This window comes from Helianthus annuus, chromosome 2, assembly GCF_002127325.2.
Source record: "Helianthus annuus cultivar XRQ/B chromosome 2, HanXRQr2.0-SUNRISE, whole genome shotgun sequence".
Classification (NCBI taxonomy): domain Eukaryota; kingdom Viridiplantae; phylum Streptophyta; class Magnoliopsida; order Asterales; family Asteraceae; genus Helianthus; species Helianthus annuus.
Window position 1 is genome coordinate 106,699,933 of NC_035434.2, and position 26,191 is coordinate 106,726,123.

The following is a 26,191-nucleotide window of genomic DNA, read 5'->3' on the forward strand; positions in this document are numbered from 1 at the left end:
CTCCTCCCACATGCAACTTGCACATGGCAGCAACACTAGACTGGGGGGACTTGAAGGGGTATGGTCCCAGATCTCGCGTCAGCATCGACCGCGAGTGACCATTACCCTTATCAAAACCCCCACTAGCCAACAACCTACTTGTGCCCATGCGAGAACGCATCGACACAAGGGTTGAATCCAATCTGTCTAGTGATGGAGGAGGACTTACCTGGAACATGAGAACGGTAGAGTGATGCGACATAGCATCACATCTGGTGTATGAAAACGGAAGTATTCACAGCGATGCGGCCTCGCACCGCGTCCAGTGAACACTTCTATCAATACAAGGAAGCTGGATAACAGCAACAGTCACCACAGGCGACGATGCGGCCAGCACCGCATCTCGCGTATTTCTTGATCACAAGCAAGAGACGCGATAACATCAGATGTTACCGCAGGCAGCGATGCGGCTCGCACCGCACCCTATACGCTCAACAAGTAGGACTGACACCACAGTGCAAGTGTCACCAATGGCAGTCACCTGTCAGGGCTACGTAAGCAACGGACTGACGTGGCGTAACATCCACAACCGACAAGCCTGACACACCTGCAAAGGTGCAGCACGTCGTCAGTCCGTCCATCATCCTCCTCCTTCACTCCTCGGCTATAAATACCAACCCCAAACCAGGTTTGAGGTATCTCTTGACAACTCTCTCACTACTACTACTATCATACTTTGCTTCCCAAGCAAATTACTGATTCTTACACCGGAGAGTGGTAACAAGGAGCACCCCCCACCCTATCCTCCTTGTTACGAGTCACGGTTTGTTTCCTTGTGCAGGAGATCAACCCACCGGTGATCCAGCCAGCGATCCTCGAGAGGAAGGGATTAACCCTTCTTGACGAGACCAGTGAGTTAACCCTGCCCGGTTAACCATTGTTTCATCACCCTTAGAATCTAAAATGTAGGAATAAGGGGAGGGGGTGGTTCACTAGTGATAGAATTTATCACTCACAAGCACCAATCAAGTTCCGCCATGTCATCAACCATTTTTTCATCACTCACAACCTTTTTTGGTGGCAATGGTCATCACTCACCACCACACCCAACAATTTCCCCCCAACCAACAATTTCTCACACACAATCTGGCCATCACGCCGTTATTTTTGTCACGCGTGCATCTTCCACGCGTTATAAGCTTATGCTGGCGGTGGTCATCACGGAAAACCCACGCGTTGAAAATAGCCATAACGCGTTGAACTTCATCCGCCCCGCCTGGCCTAAGAACAATCACTGTGTAAGTACACTACACAAGTTCTAAGTAGTTCCCCCTAAAAACACAATTAGGCAATCAGAAGTCAGCAAACTAATGATCAAATCGAAGGATAATGGAGTCGTTACAGATCAAAAGTAACCATATGGGTGTTCTTTGTCCTTTCAAACCTTTAAAGCTCTAAACGACAACATTGTTAAGAGTATTAGTCATTTTGGATGGATTTAGTAACTTTTTTGAAACCTCAGTGGTTCTTATGAGAAAAAAACTTTTTTTAGATTAATTTAGCAAATGTGAATAAACGTATGGGACGATTTTAGTAATTTACTCCATTAAATATTTTAATTAGAAATTGACAAAAAACCACGTGATTAGAGCCCCATGATATGCTAGATTTGCAAACAAAGAAAAACAATGTAGATAAAATCATAAAGCAAGGGACATGATTTCATTTGCACGTGTTAGGGTACTTCAAATTACATGTGCCAAGGCATGCGTCCAAACAATGTACAATGCGGACCATGCAACTAAACTTACCATTCATGATTCATCCCATGTATTATATCACTTTGTTGTGTAGATATTATACCCTCATGCAATTATCAACTTAAGTTATGTCTTTTTAGTTAAAAGACATGTCTCTAAAAGAAAAGGGTGCGATTTTAATTTAATCTATATAATTTAATCTATATAAAGTGCCCATCTCTTCCGAAACGTTGTACCCTTTCGTTGAAACATTCCATGAATTTAAGTTGTGAATGGGAACGTTGGTTAAAAACCTTAATCACAAAGGAATGATATTCACCGCTTTTAATGTTTATTTATTATATAATACATATACTGTTATACAAAAACCAACCAAACTTCCCCTCACATGCCTTTTCCTTAGTGAAGCATAACAAATTGAAGCAGCACATTCCCTTTCATTTGTGAATCGACGTGTACTTAATCAAATATCCAAACAATAGGTTGTTGGCGCCCTTTTATGCAACTATTTGGAAAACAACGTTTCCATCAACGGTTATTGCGTTTCAGATCAACGTTGGGCAAGATGCCATATATTCAGATTCATATCCATCATAATTTACTACAACAATCCAAAGAAATCTTCTCTTTTATTCTTATTTGTCCCTGTTTTGCTTCATATATTCCAAGGTATCTATAGTCCTTTTCTCTGTACTTTGTTCTTCATCATATGTGTTTTTGTTTGATTTTTGTGTAATTTGATCTTATTTAGATGTGAAATTGCGTGATTGAATCTGTAACCATATGATGAACATAATAACGAAGAGGCCGCAAATACAAATTGCCGAAGATGAACAGACTGCGGTACGACTTGCCGGAGAGGAAGAGGTGACAGTTACGGATTCCGGAATTGTTCTTGATTACATATGTTTTTGTTTGATTTTTTGTATGCATTTTGATCTATTTTGGTTTAGAATTTTTAGATGGGCGAAAAACTGAGAACCGATTTACTAATATCTTAACTGAAGAAACACTGACCTTATAGGTAAGCTCCGGCTAGGACTTCAACTATTTGGCGATCCGAAAAGCTGACTGCAAAACAGAACACCGTTAGGACTCGTTACAGGAATGGGGTTATTCCTGTAACCACCATCCGGCGTGAGAATAAGTCTCGGTTTGGGAGAAAGAAAGTATGAGTAGAGAGAGAGTAAACGAGAACAGAATGAATCGTACCTTTGATGTTTACCTCTATTTATAGTTAACCATTAGGGTTTCCCCTAACTTAGGAAGGGGCTCCGATAAGTTAGGGATTTGCATGATCTTCCCAAAAGTTTGGGGATTTGGTTACGTGATTTATCCATGCAGAATGGAACATTCTAGAATAAACATGTGCAATTAAGTATTTGTAATAAAATAATAGGTGATGACCGGGCCGGGTTAGCCGATCCGGCTCACACCTCGTCATTAACTGACATATGTCTCTTCCTGTTGGACATTACCGACGATCAAAGTGACAAATCCGTCGGCGCAAACGTAAAGCAAAACTTCCCATTGAATCCACTGAAATCAAACAATTCTCCATTCGTAACGACAGCATCTAACCTTCGGCAAAATTAAATGCCGCCCTCAGCATTGCCACTCTCATCAGCAACGAGAAATCGTAACACATATCACATAATGAAACCTGTTTTAGTGAACGCGTCGCGTAACAAGTTGTAGAATTGACTCCGCAACCGAGTCATGGTGGTGTCGGAATCGTCAACGGCGAAGGTTGAGCAAAGGATGGATGATGGCCCTAGGCTGACGGACATTCCGGTCAGACCGACGTTTAAATATGTTTTGACCCTCGGGTTCCAGAGTAATGGGGCTGTGACGGAATTTGACGGTGGTGCGGAGTTGAAACGCCGGGGAAAAGTTATATTTAGCATACCATGCTTAATTAATCTCATGTTTCACTTTGTCTTTTGAAACCAATGATGTGTAAAAGATCAAAGTTCATATGAAAGGTTTGGTTTATTTCAATATGCAGTTCTATTGTTCTACCATGTGAAATGTGTCAATGTGTAGTTTTGTTGTGTAACAGAAAATTAAACCACTACAAACATCCAGAAGTTGCATGAAGACATTTTAAATTTTGTATATAAGACTTGCAGAAAACGAAATAGAAAAGGGAGAGAGATATAATATAAGTTTGGGAAATACTGTTGTTATCATGGACCATCTGTGTGGCTTCAATGCTTTTAAGCATCCCGCGACAACGCGCGGGATAATATTTACTCGTTATTATATAAACACCAACATTGGTCCACTTACAAAATTATTTTTAAGATTTAGATTAGTTATTAGCTCATTGTCATTAAGTTTAGACCTTCAAATACCTAATTTCGTTAAGGTCTAAGGGTACATTTTTTCGAGCTTCAACAGGATACGCGAATATGACACTAGAAGTGTCATAATATTGCCTTCTTTTCATAAAAATGCTATACTAATGGAGGTGAGACCCATGGCCGGCCCTGGGGGTGGGCGAGGAGGACCACCGGTCAGGGCCTGATATTTCGAGAGGCACATTTTTTATGAAAAAAACCCGATATGTATATGTAAAATATTTTTTTAATAGGGTACACCATACAAACACTAACATAGGGTCCCTTACAAAACTATTTTTATGGTTTAGATTAGTTATGATCAACCCCTTTGGCATTAGGTTTAGACATTTAATTAGCCCAATACCCAAGTTCGTTAAGGCCTAAGGGCACATTTTTTCGAGCTCGAACATGGTACACGAATTCTCAGGGCCGACTCTGGTGAGACTGGCTCTAGAAAGATGTTAGTTCTTCGATGTACTTTTAGAATACTAAAGTTAAAGTTTAATAGTTTTGTTAAGAGTTAATAGCCAAAATGGTCCCTGAGGTTTACTCACTTTTGCCACTTTGGTCCAAAATCCAAAATTTTTAAATCTGGGTCCCTGAGGTTTGCATTTTGTTGCCATTTTAGTCCAAATTTCAAAAACCCCCCTTTTTTGACTGTTGCAACCAGCCTATTTTGTTCTTTTCGCAAGGGTATTCTGGGTTCTTGATCTGAGTTTGTTATAATAACTCATAAAAATGACCAAAATACTCTTGCACAAAAGGACAAAATAGGCTGGTTGCAACAGTCAAAAAAGGAAGTTTTTGAAATTTGGACTAAAATGGCAACAAAATGCAAACCTCAGGGACCCAGATTTAAAAATTTTGGATTTTAGACTAAAGTGGCAAAAGTGAGCAAACCTCAGGGACCATTTTGGCTATTAACTCTTTTGTTAATGTTAATAAACATATAATCATCATTAAAGAAACCAAAAATTAGATTCATCTTAATCCACACATATAAATCAAATTAAACAAAAATGTTATAAAAAACAAAGGGCATTTTACTTTTTTTCTTCCATTCCCTTTTTATATCTCCCCTTCTCCAACCACTATTAGCTCAAAACACACACAATGAGACCCAGTAGTATAGTACTGCTCATATGTCTCACACTCGGAGCAGTCACACTCACTGAGTCAACTCAGCCACCGTTCGCCTGTGACTCGTCCAAACCCACCACCAAATCATACCCATTTTGCAAACTCAGTCTCCCCATCTCCGCCCGAGTCAAAGACCTGGTCTCACGCCTCACACTCGACGAGAAGATCTCGCAACTCGTTAACACTGCGCCGGCGATTCCCCGACTCGGTATCCCGGCGTACGAGTGGTGGTCGGAGGCTTTGCACGGCGTTTCTAACTCCGGTTATGGTATTTTCTTCAATGGCACTATTAAGTCGGCTACTAGTTTCCCACAAGTTATTCTTACTGCAGCTTCCTTTGATGCCGGACTCTGGTATCGAATCGGTCAGGTGAGCTCACTTGATTCACTGCTCACATTTTTATATTTTTCTTTTTAATTATTTCTCAATGATTAAATTCAATATATACTCAATTCACGTAATTGGTTCCTTAATAATGGCTGCACTTTTTTTGTTTCAATAAAGTAATTTGCTTTTTAGGCATATTTTGGTATTCATATAGATATGGATAAACAAACATTTTTATGTTCACTTATTCAATTCAAAACAAATTTTGTATAAATAATAGTAAGAATCATATAAATCATGTGGACTTAATGCAAAATGCAGGTACATGTTTTAGCCTTGTGGCGTAAACGGGCCGAACCCAAGCTAGGCTCGTTTAACGTATGAGCGCTCGCTCTTTTCGAGCTTATTTATATAAGCTTGAGCTCGACTCTCAAGAGTATTTTTCAAACTTGTGCTCGTTTATTATTTTTAATTAACTTATGTACAATTTTTTTTTTTATTTATATACAGTTTTACATATTTTCTATACACATTTATAATTTAAATTTTGTATATATAACATAGTATATGTTATTTAGCTAAATTTATATGTTATTTTTATTTGTTATTTAGTTAAATTTATCATCATTTATTCATGCTTTATATAATAATGACTATTATATAAACATATATCATAGTATATGTTATTTAGCTAAATTTATATGTTATTTTTATTTGTTATTTAGTTAAATTTATCATCATTTATTCATGCTGTATATAATAATGACTATTATATAAACATATATCATGGGAGCCGCTAGAATGAAAACCACCTCGAGTTGTAAGAACCGCGAGAACTACACCCCACGGGTGGGCGTTCACCATGATTTTTTTTTACAACTAGATGTGTGTATTATAAACACAGCCGTAAAAAAAAATTTTAAACGCCGCGGCCGAGGGGTAGTTTTTTACACCACAAGTTTGGTGAAAAAAAAAAGAAAAAAGAAAAAAAATTAAAAACACCAAACTTGTGGTGTAAAAAACTACCACCTCGGCCGCGGCGTTTAAATTTTTTTTTTTACGGCTGTGTTTATAATACACACATCTAGTTGTAAAAAAAATCATGGTGAACGCCCACCCGTGGGGTGTAGTTCTCGCGGTTCTTACAACTCGAGGTGGTTTTCATTCTAGCAGCCCCCTATCATAGTATATGTTATTTAGCTAAATTTATATGTTATTTTTATTTGTTATTTAGTTAAATTTATCATCATTTATTCATTCTGTATATAATAATGACTATTATATAAATATATATCATAGTATATGTTATTATCATCATTTATTAATTTTGTATATAATAATAATTAATATATAAATATATATCAAATAAAAATTATATAAATAATAGGCTCACGAGCTCGATAAGTGAAATTAGGCTCGTTATTTAAACAAGCTCAAGCTTGCTTAGAGTTTTTAGCGAGTTGATCTCAAGTAACTTAGAGGATTCTTGACCCGTTTACACTGCATTATCCATTTTTTATCTGCTTAATTATATCTGATCACAATTTACGTTTAAGTGAGGTCAGTGTATGTATATGTAATATTTATGTATTTGTTATAAAACAATATCTAAACATGAAATATATACTATTTATTATTTTAGGCAATTGGATTGGAGGCAAGGGCAGTATATAATGAAGGGCAAGCCCATGGGATGACATTTTGGGCCCCAAACATAAATGTGTTTAGGGACCCAAGGTGGGGTAGAGGTCAAGAGACACCTGGCGAAGATCCATTGGTTAGTGGCAAATATGCAATTTCTTATGTTAGAGGGGTGCAAGGTGACACTTTTCAAGGTGGAGGGCTTAAAGATGGACATCTTCAAGCTTCTGCTTGTTGCAAACATTTCACTGCTTATGATTTGGATCATTGGAAAGGTGTTAATAGATTTGGTTATGATGCTAAGGTTAGTTTATTTTCACTTCACCCCCTTATAGTTTTTATTGTGTGCTTTTTTATAACCTCCAGATTTCAACACACTTATATGACGTTATTATGGAAGTACTCTGTGTAAAAGTGTTCATGATCTGGTTAAGTCGAGTTTGATGAAAATTTTGGGTCAAATCACCAGTTACGGTTTTGAAAAACAGCAAAATCTAATCACCTGGGTTGGTTATTTTAATGGTTTGTCGGCTTGTGAATTGACATTTTTATTAAAATTTTGAGTAAATTGCCAAAATCGTCCTTGGACCCTAAGGTTTGGGTATGTTTGAAATTTTCATCCAAAACAATTTTTTTGTACCATATAGTCCTTCACTTTTGGGATTTTTGCCATTTTCATCCAAACGTAAAAGTTAAACAACTTATTCGGTCTACAAGGTAATTTTTAAGTTTCAAGCAGTCGTCTAAACTGTTAAACCTAAATATCAAACCAATCAGGATTAACCGACCCGGGCTTATTTTACTTTGGTTTCTAACGGTTTTTATAAACCCTATTAACTAATTAAGACACGTTAAAGAATATTTTAAATCAAAGATTAAATAAATCTTATTTTTAAGAAATTATTCTTTTTTCTTGAGATGTGTGATTGAAATGTATATATAATTTATACTTTTGTGTAATAAAAATATAAAATAATTGATGCTTGGTACCGGATTTTGTGCATTTGCAATTTGAGTGGGTGGTTTCTTTTTGTCTTTGGAGTCTTTTAAGTTATATTATTTTATTTTAAATTATAAAGAGAAAAACAAACTTTGACTACCCATTTTGGGTGAATAAAAACAATTACGGGCCACAACCCATGAGGCCATGACTATAATTAGATACTTTTGTATAAAATAGCATTATCAAAATCTTTACAATGTGTGTATTTAATTCTCTTTAGAATAATTTACTATTCATCGAATCGAATTTGTAATATAATAAGTAAAAACAGGTGACAAAGCAAGATCTTGCGGACACATATCAACCACCCTTCCAAAGTTGCATACAACATGCACAAGCCAGCGGAATCATGTGCGCTTACAACCGTGTCAATGGAGTCCCAAACTGTGCTGATCATAATCTTTTATCCAACATTGCTCGAAAGCAATGGGGCTTTCAAGGGTACTTACCATTCTAAAAAAAAAAAAAAAAAAATTCATTAGAAACCATAAAACTACTAAATAATTAGAAACCAAACGAATCATTTTTTTTAATCCAAATGTTTAATGGTTATCATATAAACTCATATTTACAAATATAAAAACTAAATTTAAAATATTATTATAGATAGGTTACTTATTTGCCCATTATTGTTAATTAATGCTATTATATTATATTTTGATTTTGTTCAGGTACATCACATCAGATTGTGATGCAGTATCCATCATATATGATGTTCATAAATATGCCGAAACACCAGAAGATGCAGTTGCAGAAGTGCTTAAAGCAGGTATCTATGTCGTTTTACAACTTTTCATTAAATATAATTGTTTGAATTTTTTTAGTTTATTTATTATAAAGTAATTTAAAAGAAAAAAAATGAAAACAAAAAAAATTACAAGTTGTCACCCGAGTATATATAATATGGTAAATTGTACAACTTTGGTACATTTATAGAACTTAGACATAAGATCTATTCTCCAACTCTCTATGTTTCATCTTCATCTCACATGCTTCATAGAATTATATTGTATAATATAGTAATATACAAGCGTGAGATCTAATTCTGCGTGTTTTATCTTTTATCTCGGATGTATTATAGGTTTTATTATATTATAGAACTAAACACGTATCAGATCTGTTCTTTCTTTGTTTTATTATCTCACATCTGGTGTAAGTTTTACTGTTCCAACTTCGAACTTACACTACTAGAGATGAGACAAAACATATACCAACATATCCGATCACATGTATTATCTATCATCGTTGTTTATGTCGGTGGCATTTTTTGTTGACAATTTGGACCATGTTAATTGTTTGGTCCACCTATTGTGCATGGCAAGTCAACATGCTAGACATTTGGTCCATACACATAACCCATGACCCTTTCAATAATTGCTCTATTTTTTGTTTTTTGGCTAATTTTAAATATATATATATATCTTCTTTTTATGTAATAGAATTCATTTAATCATTTTCACTCTTTACCACCCAATTCGACCCGAACCAAAAGTAACTCCGTTTTGACATGTAGACTTGCAAATATGCCACTCGTATCAAGGCTCTTTCGTTTTTACTCGGGGTGTAAACAAGTCGAACGGAGTCCAAACTCACCAAAGCTCGAGCTCGAATCGTTTTTGAGCTCTATATCTAACGCTCGAAATTGGCGCTTTAATAATTTTACCGCTCGAACTCAGCTAGTTTATTATTTATTAAATATTTAATTGTTTCATATATATACATATATAATTATTTTTATATACATTTATAATTATAACTTTGTATGTATATAATAAAATTCATAATATTGATTATGGTTTATAAATATTGATTTGTATTATTCATGTCTGTATCAGCGGGACCGAACTGCCTCACGACTTTCTTAACCCAACTCACATACCGCTTTAATGGGTTGGGCTAGTTTTTTATCACAATTTTATATATGATATTTATCATATAAACTTTAAAACATTATATTTATATAAATAATAGTCTCGTTTAACACAGGAGCCTAGTTAAGCTCGGTATGTGAAGCTCTTGATCGAGCTCGCTTATTAAATAAACGCTTAGGCTGGGGCTCATTTTAAGCTTTTGGAAAACCCATATCGAGTAGCTTAGGAGTGGCTCGGCTCGTTTACACCCTCAATTTTAATATTCTAACCCAATTTCTTATTGTGTAAAAAAATAACAGGCATGGATGTCAACTGTGGTTCCTACTTGAAGAACCACACAAAATCAGCCGTCCAAAAGAAGAAACTCCTAATATCAGACATAGACCGAGCCCTTACCAACCTTTTCACTATGAGAATGAGACTTGGCTTGTTCAACGGGAACCCAAGTTCACTCCCATACGGCTCTATCGGTCCGAACCAGGTCTGCTCCAAAGCGCACCAAGACCTAGCCCTCGAGGCTGCAAGAAGCGGCATTGTCCTTCTAAAGAACTCTGCTAAACTCCTCCCATTAAGAAACACCATCTCATCACTAGCCGTTATAGGCCCGAATGCCAACTCAGCACATACCCTTGTCGGGAATTATGCGGGCCCACCTTGCAAATCTATTGAACCACTCAAAGCCCTTCAAAGTTATGTGAAAAACACACAGTATCACAAAGGGTGTAACTTCGTTAACTGTACATCTGCTTCTATTAACGAGGCGGTTCAGGTAGCCAAGAACGCGGATTATGTTGTCTTGTTTATGGGGTTGGATCAAGGGGAGGAAAGGGAGGATTTTGATCGCGATAATTTGGTGCTTCCGGGTCAGCAACAAGCTTTGATCACCGCGGTTGCTAAAGCTGCCAAGAAACCGGTGGTTTTGGTCATGATTTGTGGTGGTCCGGTGGATATTTCGTTCGCTAAACGTGATCCAAAGATCGGTGGGATCTTGTGGGGTGGTTATCCCGGTGAATCGGGTGGCATTGCACTTGCCGAAACAATCTTTGGTGATCATAATCCAGGTAAAAATTCATATCGTACCAAAATACGTTTAAAGACTTTTTCGTAAAAAATAAGAAAGCGTGCGGGTCTAACCGTAAACTTGTGTTTACAGGAGGCAAGTTACCTATGACATGGTACCCAAAAGAATTTGTCAAGATACCAATGACAGACATGAGAATGAGACCAGACCCGTCTTCGGGCTATCCGGGCCGGACATATAGATTCTACACGGGCCGTAAAGTTTTTCGGTTCGGATACGGGCTCAGCTACACAAAATACGCATACGAATTCGTATCCGTCACACAAAACAAACTCTCTTTAACCCAACTTTCAAGCACGGGCGCCACACTTCAAAACTCGGATTCAGTTCATTATACATCTGTTACCGACACAGAAACCGAATCATGTGAAAATGCCAAGTTTTCAGCAACTGTGGCGGTCCAGAATCACGGGGAAATGGATGGTAGACACGCGGTTTTAATGTTTGTGAAGCGAAATGATGTTGCGAATGGGAAGCCGAGGAAGGAGTTGGTGGGTTTCGAGAGTGTGAAGACGAATGCCGGAGAAAGAACTGAAGTCGAATTCGTTATTAGCCCGTGTGAGCATTTTAGGACCGCGAATGAAGACGGGTTGATGGTGATCGAAGAGGGGACTCGTTATCTTTATGTGGGTGATCAACAATACCCTATTTCGGTTTTACATTGAAGTTGATGGAATTTAAACAGTTTTAACTAAAACTACGTTATATTAAGATCATGTTTTGCTTTGAGTGGCGGAATTAAAATCTTTTTTGGGATATGGTGTGCGAGATAAATAGTAAGCATGGTGACTGACATTTACATAATTGAAAACAAATAGATATCTAGGGAAAAGATTAAATAGGAAGTTAATTTTCGCTAGAAAGATAGAAAGCCATAGGATTATAATATGTGGCAAATTTTAAAATAAAGAGAAAGGGTATTTTAGTCAATCCAACTCCTTCTTCTTCCTTTTTCAAAACACAGTAAATTCAAAAACCCACCATCTTTAACTATTTCTTCACTTTCTATCTCAATAATCACTACATTATAGTGCGATTTTCATCACCAATCAATGATTCAGAACCCGATCAACGTGTTCTTTAGCTTTTTTTGAAGAAAACCCAGATTAATTTCATAAAAAAATCTCGTTTTTTCCGGTGATTTTGGAGATAATCACTCGATTCGTTTGATTGGAGCGTTGATAAGTGTTTCTATCATTCAAATTTCGTCAATTGATGAAGAAATCGGCTTTAATCTATGTAAGAAATTCTTTAATTTCATTTTCACGATCTGGGTTTTTGATTTAGTCATTGCGTTTTACTATCTTTGCGAGGGTCCGGGGGCGGCAGCCCCCGGTAGCGGGGTCCCAGGGGCGGCAGTCCCTGGCGGGGTCCAAGGGGCAGAGCCCCTGGCTGGGGTTGAATTGCTGTACTAAAAAACACATCAGCTCGGAAAATTTTTTTTCGATTAAATTGCTGTACTAAAAACGCATCAGAAAAATTAATTTTCCAGAAATTGGCTCATTTCGAAGACAGTAATTCGTAGACAATTCAGACAGTTCACAGTGACAGACAGTTTTATGTGTCCATTGCATTTTAGAAATGAGTCATTTTTAAGTGTTTTCTGACCATTGCATTTTACATATAAGACATTTCTTTGTGTTTTTGGTGCATTGCGTTTTAGGTAAAACACTTTTTTATGTGTTTTCAGTCCATTGCGTTTTAGAAAACAAACATTTTAAGTGTATTCTGGCCATTGCGTTTTACAAATAAGTCATTTCTTTGTGTTTTTGGTGCATTGCGTTTTAGAAAAATGTCATTTTTATGTGTTTTCTGGCCATTGCGTTTTACAAATAAGACATTTCTATGTGTTTTCTGGCCATTGCGTTTTACAAATAAGTCATTTCTTTGTGTTTTTGGTGTATTGCGTTTTAGAAAAATGTTATTTTTATGTGTTTTCTGGCCATTGCGTTTTACAAATAAGACATTTCTATGTGTTTTCTGGCCATTGCGTTTTACAAATAAGTCATTTCTTTGTGTTTTTGGTGCATTGCGTTTTAGAAAAATGTCATTTTTTAGGTTTTTTTTTCATTGCGTTTTACGTAACTGGTGGTTTTTCTATTGCGTTTTACGCAACTGGGTTTTATTTTTTTTTTAAATATAGCAATAGTATACTCGTTTTAAAGATAAAAAAACGCTTGTTTTTTTGGTGCAATTTTTATAAAAAAATAATGTCGTATGAAAGAGTTATTAACGTTTAAAAGATGGGGGGAATTGGAGGAGAGGGAAACTATTGGCTTGGATTGACTAGAATGCCCTTGAACAAACTCACGCCCCTCTTTTCTTCCTTTCAATTTCCCTGATTTAATCTTAGCTCTTGATTAACTTAATGGATGGTCAAGATCACTTCTTATCCTTCCTAGCCAAATAAACTTCCTATTGTATCTCCACTCTAGATATCTAATCTAAACTTTAATAAAACATTTCATTAACAAATGTCACATGACAATTTTTATGCTACCTAATTATAATATTAAATTTAAATTTATTTTTATACTAATTTTAATTTAAATATTAATTTTTAATTCCTAAAATATAGGAATATATATGTTAAATTAGGATATAAAATATTAATATTAATTTCTTTGTCAACATTACCATGTTGTGATGGGTTTGTGCACATAAGGGTGCACGGGGCACCTTCGGTGATCCCATACAGGGAGTGTGCTCACCGTGCGGGTACACCGCCATCAACAAATTTTTACCGCGCGGTTTGTATTTAGCTCGGTGGGTGCTCACCGATTGAGAGAGAGGAGAGAGAAGGGGGGTGATTGGTTGTTAATGTGGGTCCACCCTTTTTCCACCAATCATATTTTTTTCTTCTTTTTTTATAAAAAATAATTGTGTGAGTGGAGTGATGCCAACGTTTGAGTGCAAAATGAGGACTTAAGAGAGGATTGACATGGAATAACCTGATTGGTTGTGGCTAAGTGGGAATACTCCCCACATGGGGAGCACCCCGTTCACCCTAATATTTATCTAGAATATTCGTTCATTTATTATGTCAGTAGGTTATCACCCAGTATATCCTGTTTTCTGAGCTCAACAAAGTTATTTAAATAAATATTAATTGTATAAATAACATAAAATACAAACAAAGTGTCATATAGCCCGATGAGGAATGACCGAATGATTGAAGGGAAAACGTTTTGAGGGCAAGATTGTCATTTAGTTTTACAATCAATATTTCTAAATTTACCAAGAGATTTGACTTTTTGGTTTGTGACTTTGAAGTCGGACCAAAAGGTTGCATCCAATCAACTCAAAAATAAAAGGTCAAGATAATTTTAAAGAAAAATAAATTATACAACAGAAACTCCAATATTGTACAACAGTTAAGCAACAATTATTAATAAATTGTTTGCTGCGAAGAAACCTTCATTTTTGACAAAAATAACCGGTTCTGAGATGATCTTGGTCATCCAAATTCGATGGTTAATTCTGACAATAAATCCTGACTGAAATAACCCCCCTAAATTTGGCGGTTTTTTTGAGGTGCAGTAGTTATTTGAGCTGAGCTTTTATCGCTGCATGTTCTGCCAATTTTCAGCCCACGTCCAACATCTTCGATAACTCCTTTGTGGAAGTTAGCATATAAGATGTATATATATGTCCGTGTATACTCTGTATTACATCATCTGAATAAAGTATATCAATGTAAGGTCTTTACATATTTATGTGTTGAAGATGTTTCTTATGTTTCGAAAAGAGTTTCTGATTTAGTTTTGTGTTTTGCTTCAGCTAGAATCGATGGACAATGATGTGTATGATGAACATTCAATTATGAGAAAACATGTAAGTTGTTAATTTATGAGTAAATTGCCATTTTAGTCCCTGAGTTTTGTTCTAATTTGCCATTTTAGTCCAAATAGTTTTTTTTCGCCTCTGGGTCCCTGACTTTTCCACTTTGTTGCCATTTTGATCATATACCCTAACTCCGTCAAAAAAACTCATTAACTCACACTAAATAGTTTGGTACTTGCCATTTTCATCCAAAAACATGTTTACCCCTTTATATGTATAATATATATATATATATATATATATATTAAAACTTAAATTTTAAAAAAATAAAACAAACTATTAATATATAAAAAAGCCTTTAATCAATTATAATAATATATACCTATATACAGAACCACCATCACCACCATTGCCAGATCTAATTACTTATACACACACAAAAACCATCGCTGCCATAAACCAACATCGCCACCACTGCATCACCTCCACCAACCATCGCTAGCACCACTGCTACCCACCGGCCACCACCTGCTACCACCACATCCCCCGGATTCCACTCCACCACCATTATCCCCACCCTTCTCCAAATCAAAAGCCACTGACTCCACCAGATCTAGCCGACAATCACTATTATCTCAATTAAAAACCCTAATAAGGCGAATTCGTAACCGAACCAGAACCTGAACCTAAATCAGAACCGATAATTCAACCGATTTCACCGGAAAAAAACGATTTCAGCAACAAAAAGGTGTCTGTAATTGTATCGTTTAATCCGTTTCAGCTACCGGTGAGTGAGAAAGCTGAATTTGTTGACCGGAAGCATTACAGAGGAGTACGACAGCAGCCATGGGGAAAGTTCGTGGCGGAGATACAAGATCCGAGTAAGAAAGGAGCTAAGGTTTGAATTGAATGTTGTCTTTGACTCTTTATTCTGTATTTAACAGTTGACTCGAGTGATAATGGATGGGGTGGGGTGGTAATGGTGTTGTCACACCCCAACCGATGGCGGAATCATCGGGGCGCGGCACTGAGCGAAACAGATTGTCCAGAAGTTTCCACGACAACTATTCTTACAAATTCAGTTAAATGATACGTCCCATACCGTATCCCAAATAAATAATCAAGTTATCATAGAAAACAACTAGGCAAATAAATTCCGTTCCGACAACTCAGATTTAATTATTACAAACCAAATGAATAAAAGTATTGCTTGAAGTCATTAAGACCTATCCGGACAAGATCTACAGACAGCTAATGCCAGAGACCCCGGATCGGACAACTCCAACGGCTCCATGGCAATTGTTTATTTGCTTCTAGAGACCCCTAGGTAGACCACTACCTATAACTATTCATTGGCCTCTAGAGCTTTATTCTAGCCTCGCTTTCCTAGCAGATAAGCATCCTAATTACCTGTCACATATGTTAAAATAAAGTCAATACATAAAATGTAAATGTGAGCACACAAGTTTGATAATAGCATATAGAGTTCGAATAGTTTACGCATAACCAGGCACGTACACAGAGGAAAACGATGCATGCTAATTATCGACATGGGACCATCGATACCAACGACTGCGGGTTGACCGTCCGAGACGGTTCGTAATACATGATTAACACCGTAATCCATGTAAGTAATTTGTCCTTAACAACCCCCGTGTGAACGGGTGCTGAGTCCAAACTATAGTACTACGTTGCTAAGGCAGGTAGATAGCACTCCACGTGTAAACATAATAAACAGCATTCATTTAGTCAAGTGGCACATGCAATTGGTTAGCGTTCAAATAGTTTGTGTTTGATTGTGATTTGATAGGTAACGTATGTAACACCCAAAAGTGCTAAAAGCAAAAAGGGATCGAGTATACTCACAGTGATTGATTGTGGATTGAAGGGAGCGCTGAGAGTAAGATTAGCCTGAATAGTTCGATAGCACAACAGTAAGTAACGCCGGAAAGGTAAACAAGTGTAAATGGATCGAATGGGCTGGTCGATCGAACGGCAGGTTCGATCGAACGGGCTGTTCGGTCGGCTGGTATGTCCGGTTGGACAGTCCTGTTCGATCGGCCGGTAGGCTCGATCGGCTGGACCATTCGAGTGGATTGTTTCTTCCTCTGGTGTGTTTGTGTTAGAGGATTTGAACTTTTGAAGTTTTCGTTGTAGTATATGAGAACACTGAAGTGTTCTTACCTTTCAAGTCGATCGATCGAACGTTTCGTTCGATCGGCTAGCTCACTCGATCGGCTAGAAACTTCAGAATTGGTCCTCCACTGAACGTCACTCGGTCGAACAGTCTGTTCGATCGGCTGGCATTCCCTACTACGAACGAGTTGTGAAAACGATTAAGTGTTGAAGCATAGTATCTCATGATCCGAACAGTAATGTTCACCAATCGAGTGCCATATTCGATCGAACACTACTTCGTCAATACTATACCTCAAAAGTTTGGAAAAGTGAGACGTCATGTGCTAGCCGATCGGCTGGCCCGGTCGATCGGCTGGTGTGTCCGATCGGCTGGGCTGTTCGATCAGCCTAGCCGTTCGGCCAGCAAGTCTGACCTGGTCGGCCTTTCGTCTAGCACTTGGTCGTCTGGTTACTTGTCATTATATCGAGGTAGTTTGATAACGAGTTGAACTATGATACCTTCGTTCTTACCCGTCTCTCCGGCTCGGACAGGAATCACCCAAGTCCGGCCGGTGAACGGTTCGGAACGTTGGTTTAGAGTCTAACCCGAAATCGGTGAACCTTGTATATAGAATCCGAATCTTGAACCTTTTAACTTGTTAGAATGATTAGTTAGCCGGTTCAAGCTCCGTTTCTATCGGTTTGAAGGCATTGAGTGTAAAAGAGTTGAAAGAAAGTTGGGATTCCTTCTTTCAATCCTTCACAACTTGTGGATGTTTAGATCTTGGATAGATCTTAACTTGTTTATGTGGAAATCGGTTAGATCTAAGCTAATCATAGTCGAATGAGGCCAAAACATGATGTTCTTCAAGAACACCATGATGACATCACCCAAGAACACTTAGATCTTGGTGATTTCACGGTTAGAATCCAAGTTTTGAAAGATAGAAAGGTGTAGAATTAAGTAATGATAAAAAACGTACAAGAATTAGAGTGAAAACTTACCGGGATTGAGAGAAATCTGAGAAAAGGTGAAGAAGATAGCTGGTTCGGTCAGAGCTTTCCAAAAATGGAAAGTGTGACAATGACATCCCTATTTATAGGCCCCAAAAGAGGAAAGTGGCAGCCGATCGGCCAGGAGCTCCGATCGAGTGGGCTGCTCGATCTGCTGGCAAGATGCTAGCCGATCGGCTGGCCTGTTCGATCAGTGTCACACCCCGACCACGTAAAACAACAAAACGTGGCGGAAACGTCGGGGAGTGTTGTAACAGAATCATTGTTTCACAACCATGGATTAAACAAATTTCGTTTTATTGAATTAAATGAGTACAATGTCTTAACAATAAAGAAACATAACAAAAATTAACTACTCTTGCATCTTTTAATGTCACTAAGGCCTCGTCCAATCCTATGTGAGCATGCATCAATATCATCATCAAATATCATCAACTATTGTACCTGAAACACATGTGAAAATACGTCAGCATAAAAATGCCGGCGAGTACATAGGTTTTATGAAAAATAGGATCCATGACTTAGGTTTAAGAAAATGTTTAACCAAAAACTTGTCATGAATCCAGTTTAAGTGTTTGCTTTTATAAAACGTTTGAAAATCGATGATAGATATATATAGTTAAAAGAATGATGTAAGGTTAAATGAATAACCAAGTAAAAATGAGTTTGTATAAAACAAACTGTTTTGTAAAACAATGTCTTGTGAAAAATATGTTATTTGTGTAAAAATGTATAAATCCAAATGAATGATTTAAATAACGCCACGCCATGTAATATAATACAAGCACTTATATATAGGAAGTACCAGCGGCGTATCCACCATGCTTGTATCACATTACACACGTCTCGTTACTCAAATCACTTACCCACATAAACCACCAATGTAAATTGCCCATGTCTAAACCGTTGTCAAATGTCAATCAAGTCTTGTGTAAACAAAATGTCATGTATGGCAATTGAAATATGTAACAACCAAACCATAGATAAGAATGCACAAACAATGTACTAAGTATGCGACGGATGGACATACATAGCATGATACCAAGTATAAGATGTCTTGTAAAACGATGTACTAAGTATGATGAACATACATAGCATGAAATGTTGTGTAAAACGATGTACTAAGTATGCACACAATGGGCATACATAGCATGTGATGTAAAATGTACTAAGTATGATGAACATACATAGCATGAAATGTTATGTAAAACGATGTACTAAGTATGCACACAATGGGCATACATAGCAAAAACATAATGAAATCATGTACTAATAGTGTACTAATGAACATAGCAAGTATATGATATAAAAGCATGAAATCATGAAAGTAACAAGTAGGCACATGTGTTTCACCCCAAAATGTTTGAAAAACAGTAAAAGAGGGGTCTATGTACTCACTTGAGGGTGCTTAGAAGTCTTAGGATAACCACCAAGCAAAGCTAGAAGATCACGGAATCAAACGGCACCTATATAGGTATCTACATTAATAAACGGACCTATCGGAGGATCGGGTAGTACAAGGGTTCGTAAACCAAATAAGTATGGGAACTTATGTAATATGGTTTAACAAAGCCTACGTACTAAAACGAAACCTATCCTAAGTGCTTTTGACCCATTACGACCCGTTTAGGTAGCTTACGCCACTTTAACGCGTCGTTTGCGTAAAACGCGTTTGGAATGCCTAACTAGTCCTATGACAAGCAAGATATGCCTTAACATGTTTAATATTGTTGTTAAATCATTTTAGATGTCAAAAATTTCGTTACATAGACTTAAAATGAATTTATGCGTAAAAAGGGCATTTTGGTAATTTACCTAAGGCATATAAACTACCTATCATATAACTAACTAAACGTCGTGACCATAAGGTATAACCTCGGAAGGTTATTCCCTATACAACTATGGTCACCTAATGTGTTTGGTCGGATCCTAAAGATCGACCAATGGGTCGGGTTCGTAAGCATAAGCGATTGATTAGATCGCTTACCTTTACGACCCTAAACAAGCACAAATCTAAAAGCGACGAGCTAAACATGCTAGAACATGTTTAGTAAAGTTAGAAAACAGGTTAGGTGTTAAAACAAACGGTTTTAATACCCTAGAGTAGTTTGGTTACAAAATACGCGAGAAAACGCATTTTGGCCGAAACTACGACTCGTCACTGAGCCTAGATAACGTTGTAATCAGTAGGTATAGTTACTAGGGACTATAACCATCGTGATTACGCTCACGTTATGAAGTTCATACGAACTTCGCATTGACCATAAACTGGTTAATGCAGAAAGTCAAACGTAGTTTGACTTTAACGCTAAAACGAATGAAAAACGCGAAAGAATACTTACAGAAGGTCCCCGCAAGATTCGAACCCGATTCACTCTCAGGTAGGAAGCATATACTTCCACTTAGAGAGTGTAGAATCAGATTCAAATGTGAGGAAGAATGAAATGGGTGAGGGGTATTTATAGATTTTCTTGAACCGTTAAGATCGTTCGTCGAAAAACGTGATTTGATCTAGACCTTACATGTGGGCACATGGTTTTCAAAAACCATGGGAGCCCCTAATGTGGACTATGTTCATTGAATACCATCCCATGGTTTTGCAAAACCATGGGTGAAAACCATTAACACTTCAAAATGGACTAGGTTCATTGAATCTGCCAGAAATTTCAAAAATGGTCCCTACACTTGTAAAACTTGATTTTGTTTTGGCACTTTTAAACCCCTTTAACCTCATTTCAAGGCTCTAAAATGATATTAAAGTATAGGGAACTTAAAATATGCTCAAAGACATCACGGATGTCGGTTCGTTTGGTCGTACGGTTGCGTTATTCGCTTAATTACGACGGGAGTCGTAACGAACGCAAAAAAACGATCCAAATTAAGCGATGAATGGAATTTATCATACCAAACACTAAAATAAAATATTTTAATGCTTACATAAATTTTTGGAAGTCCGGAAGTATTCAGAACGTAAAATATGCGCGAAAATGCAAACTTAAGCACTTTTTGACGCTTTTAGTCCCTGAATGAGCATAAAGTTTATTTTTGCGCACCAAACACCTCAAAGCCTATTTCTAAGCTATGTAAAGAATATTTAGGGCATACTTAACATATGATCAAGTTCCGGAAGGTCTGTTACAGTACAAATTGACATACTTTCGCAGTTTGTCGAATTTAGTCCCTGTAAGCGAATAAACTTGATTTCGGCATACCAAACCATCCAAAACTTATTTCTAAGTTATGTAATGGTTATTTAAGGTATGTTAAGCCTATTTCAGTATTCTGGAGTGTTTGTTGCATTAAACTGGTTATATTTACGCATCAGATCGCGTATAACCTTCCAGAAAGCGATTTAAAGCCCGAAATCGAACAAGAATTGATACGTGCAAAAGATACACATATTTATACAGATCCCAAGCATGAAATACAATATTTCATTGGTTTGGCATTTGTTTGATGGTCGTGGTGACGCAGGTGTCACAGTCTCCCATACTTTAGGAAATTTCGTCCCGAAATTTATTCGTAGGAGTCTATCTGTGACTTTGTGTCAAAAAGCCACCAAAGATATGCAAGGCAATATCCTGTCATTTCCTTAACGGAGACTCTTCAGAAACGGAAATGAAGGAAAGATCAGGGATATTCATTTCCCTTCGAGGGAAAATTTTCAGAAACGAAAAATGCACAGAATGAGTCATTTTCAACAGATGCTTCCTCAGAAACAGAAATGAAAGGATAATCAAACAGATATTCATTTCCTTTAACGGATATTCTTCAGAAACGAAAATGAACAAACGGAGTCATTTCCAACGGTTGCTTCTTCAGAAACAGAAATGAAAGGATAATCAAACAGATATTCATTTCCTTCAACGGATATTCTTCAGAAACGAAAATGAACAAACGGAGTCATTTCCAACGGTTGCTTCTTCAGAAACGGAAATGAAAGGATAATCAAACAGATATTCATTTCCTTCAACGGATATTCTTCAGAAATGAAAATGAACAAACGGAGTCATTTCCAACGGTTGCTTCTTCAGAAACGGAAATGAAAGGATAATCAAACAGATATTCATTTCCTTCAACGGATATTCTTCAGAAACGAAAATGAACAAACGGAGTCATTTCCAACGGTTGCTTCTTCAGAAACGGAAATGAAAGGATAATCAAACGGATATTCATTTCCTTCAACGGATATTCTTCAGAAACGAAAATGAACAAACGGAGTCATTTCCAACGGTTGCTTCTTCAGAAACGGAAATGAAAGGATAATCAAACGGATATTCATTTCCATCAACGGATATTCTTTCAGAAGTGAAAAATGAATAGCTAGTTCATTTTTCTTCAACGGGTGCTTCATCAGAATTGGAAATGAACAGGGTTCACTCTAGACTTATGGCAAAACTCGCTGTGGTTTCTGTGCACTAAATTCCATAATTATGTACGCGTCCATAATTACGTAATTCCTTGCACAGTCCGCACAGTACATATCATAATGTGTAGGGGAAGAAAAATCAAACCTGTAATGAGTGTGGCTAGACTACCATAGGGTCCTTTTTAATTAAATCGACAAATGATCACTTTAATTTGACCACCAAGGAGTCTTTTCAGCTATATCATTACATGATATTCCTAACCAGATTTTTGGATCAATCTGTTTAACTGGGCCACTCAGGGGGTCTAATTTTGGAATAGTACCGTATAATCCATGGGTCTTAACTATTACGTAGAAGCCCATTGAGGATTTAATATAGTACCTTTGGATATCCTACTATGAATCCCTTATACGAATGATATGGACGATTCTACGAGGATTTGGATAACAAAAACTTGGATTACACCAAAAACATAAAAGGGAACACATAAGCACATAATCACATAGTTGCTTAACTCAGTTATTAATTTGTTATCTTTGGACGCGGATACTTAAAGTACACCAGGAATCCAATCCGTGGATTTCATTTGGCACTTTAATCATTTTCAAGAATCTATCTATGAAGATAGAAAAATCTTAATAGGAATTTGTCCTTATTGAATTGTAATGTACGTATTGAATCATACAGAGAATTTAATTAAGGACTCCGATGAATGTTACTCACCCACAAGGATCAAATTATGAGGATAGAAAGATCCTATATGGATTTTGGAGTTTGTGTAACGAGAGGTGTTCTGACACCCTGCACTAGGTGTGCTTACGTCGATACACAAGGTAGAAAGTTCATGAGGTTGAGGCGCTAGATATGCCAAGGCGACATATGAAGCAGAAATTGAAGGTTAAGCAGCAGCAAGATTGTAACAGCTTTGCTTTGGATTGCAAAGCGGCACATGTTAACCAAATGTCCCCATCGTCCACTGTGGGTACACTTAAAACAGGGTATTTGATTCGGATGATGACGGTGGCATTGATTGCACCAAGGAGCAGTTCCCTTATACAGCTTCATCCCTGAGGCGAGTCATGGTGGTAGCTAAATCAACGGTCCTCTTGAGTACGACGCCTATTCGCTGGGTAATTGCAGCACCAGGTTTAGACATTTGAGTATTGTTGCGATGAAGAGGCATCTTGAAGACAATGGAAGGCATAGGAGGAAACAAGCAAAAGATAGTCAAAAGAGAATGACAACGCATGAAGATTGTGACCATTTGTTTGTTACGAAAGGCAAACAAATGAGATAATGACTAATCAAAGTAAGCGGGTCAATATAATGTATCGCGAAGACATGCTCGCCTATAAGTGGACACTCACCCCAAGAGTTCCCAGGTAAGAGTGACTGGTCTGATACTGCGGATTTGTACGAACACTCTAGCCTTAGACAGAAAACTCAGGGTACAGGCACCCACTCTTCCAGTTTGCACGTGTTCACATTATTTAGACGCAAACTTTGACGAAATTTTGAAAACTTAAAGGGTTCGAAACCTTATAACAAAGGGTTCAAAACCTAGTAATCAATCATCCTAGAACAGATGATTAGTTTTCAAAGCAGATCAAATTTATGTTCTTGTTGTGGTTGTCACCTAAGGATAAGTGACGGTATTGTTTTATGACTAAACGCAAGTAAACTCGCGTTAGGGTCCTAGGAAGGTTATAGTCTAGGTCAAAGCATCACTAATAACCTAATTCTCTATAACCATTGGCTCTGATACCAACTTTTCTGTCACACCCCGACCACGTAAAACAACAAAACGTGGCGGAAACGTCGGGGAGTGTTGTAACAGAATCATTGTTTCATAACCATGGATTAAACAAATTTCGTTTTATTGAATTAAATGAGTACAATGTCTTAACAATAAAGAAACATAACAAAAATTAACTAGTCTTGCATCTTTTAATGTCACTAAGGCCTCGTCCAATCCTATGTGAGCATGCATCAATATCATCATCAAATATCATCAACTATTGTACCTGAAACACATGTGAAAATATGTCAGCATAAAAATGCCGGCGAGTACATAGGTTTTATGAAAAATAGGATCCATGACTTAGGTTTAAGAAAATGTTTAACCAAAAACTTGTCATGAATCCAGTTTAAGTGTTTGCTTTTATAAAACGTTTGAAAATCGATGATAGATATGTATAGTTAAAAGAATGATGTAAGGTTAAATGAATAACCAAGTAAAAATGAGTTTGTATAAAACAAACTGTTTTGTAAAACAATGTCTTGTGAAAAATATGTTATTTGTGTAAAAATGTATAAATCCAAATGAATGATTTAAATAACGCTACGCCATGTAATATAATACAAGCACTTATATATAGGAAGTACCAGCGGCGTATCCACCATGCTTGTATCACATTACACACGTCTCGTTACTCAAATCACTTACCCACATAAACCACCAATGTAAATTGCCCATGTCTAAACCGTTGTCAAATGTCAATCAAGTATTGTGTAAACAAAATGTCATGTATGGCAATTGAAATATGTAACAACCAAACCATAGGTAAGAATGCACAAACAATGTACTAAGTATGCGACGGATGGACATACATAGCATGATACCAAGTATAAGATGTCTTGTAAAACGATGTACTAAGTATGATGAACATACATAGCATGAAATGTTGTGTAAAACGATGTACTAAGTATGCACACAATGGGCATACATAGCATGTGATGTAAAATGTACTAAGTATGATGAACATACATAGCATGAAATGTTATGTAAAACGATGTACTAAGTATGCACACAATGGGCATACATAGCAAAAACATAATGAAATCATGTACTAATAGTGTACTAATGAACATAGCAAGTATATGATATAAAAGCATGAAATCATGAAAGTAACAAGTAGGCACATGTGTTTCACCCCAAAATGTTTGAAAAACAGTAAAAGAGGGGTCTATGTACTCACTTGAGGGTGCTTAGAAGTCTTAGGATAACCACCAAACAAAGCTAGAAGATCACGGAATCAAACGGCACCTATATAGGTATCTACATTAATAAACGGACCTATCGGAGGATCGGGTAGTACAAGGGTTCGTAAACCAAATAAGTATGGGAACTTATGTAATATGGTTTAACAAAGCCTACGTACTAAAACGAAACCTATCCTAAGTGCTTTTGACCCATTACGACCCGTTTAGGTAGCTTACGCCACTTTAACGCGTCGTTTGCGTAAAACGCGTTTGGAATGCCTAACTAGTCCTATGACAAGCAAGATATGCCTTAACATGTTTAATATTGTTGTTAAATCATTTTAGATGTCAAAAATTTCGTTACATAGACTTAAAATGAATTTATGCGTAAAAAGGGCATTTTGGTAATTTACCTAAGGCATATAAACTACCTATCATATAACTAACTAAACATCGTGACCATAAGGTATAACCTCGGAAGGTTATTCCCTATACAACTATGGTCACCTAATGTGTTTGGTCGGATCCTAAAGATCGACCAATGGGTCGGGTTCGTAAGCATAAGCGATTGATTAGATCGCTTACCTTTACGACCCTAAACAAGCACAAATCTAAAAGCGACGAGCTAAACATGCTAGAACATGTTTAGTAAAGTTAGAAAACAGGTTTGGTATTAAAACAAACGGTTTTAATACCCTAGAGTAGTTTGGTTACAAAATACGCGAGAAAACGCATTTTGGCCGAAACTACGACTCGTCACTGAGCCTAGATAACGTG

The 26,191-nt window shown here is 37.1% G+C and overlaps 1 protein-coding gene across 1 annotated transcript; it reads left to right on the top strand.

Moving 5' to 3' along the window:
- The first annotated feature begins 5,162 nt into the window (after positions 1-5,162).
- Positions 5,163-11,905, top strand: LOC110919216 (probable beta-D-xylosidase 7). The gene is made up of 6 exons (XM_022163495.2): positions 5,163-5,593; positions 7,194-7,496; positions 8,467-8,636; positions 8,867-8,964; positions 10,366-11,127; positions 11,220-11,905. The coding sequence occupies exons 1-6, from the start codon at positions 5,198-5,200 to the stop codon at positions 11,810-11,812; spliced, it is 2,322 nt and encodes a 773-aa protein (XP_022019187.1). The 5' UTR covers positions 5,163-5,197; the 3' UTR covers positions 11,813-11,905.
- The last annotated feature ends 14,286 nt before the right edge of the window (positions 11,906-26,191 follow it).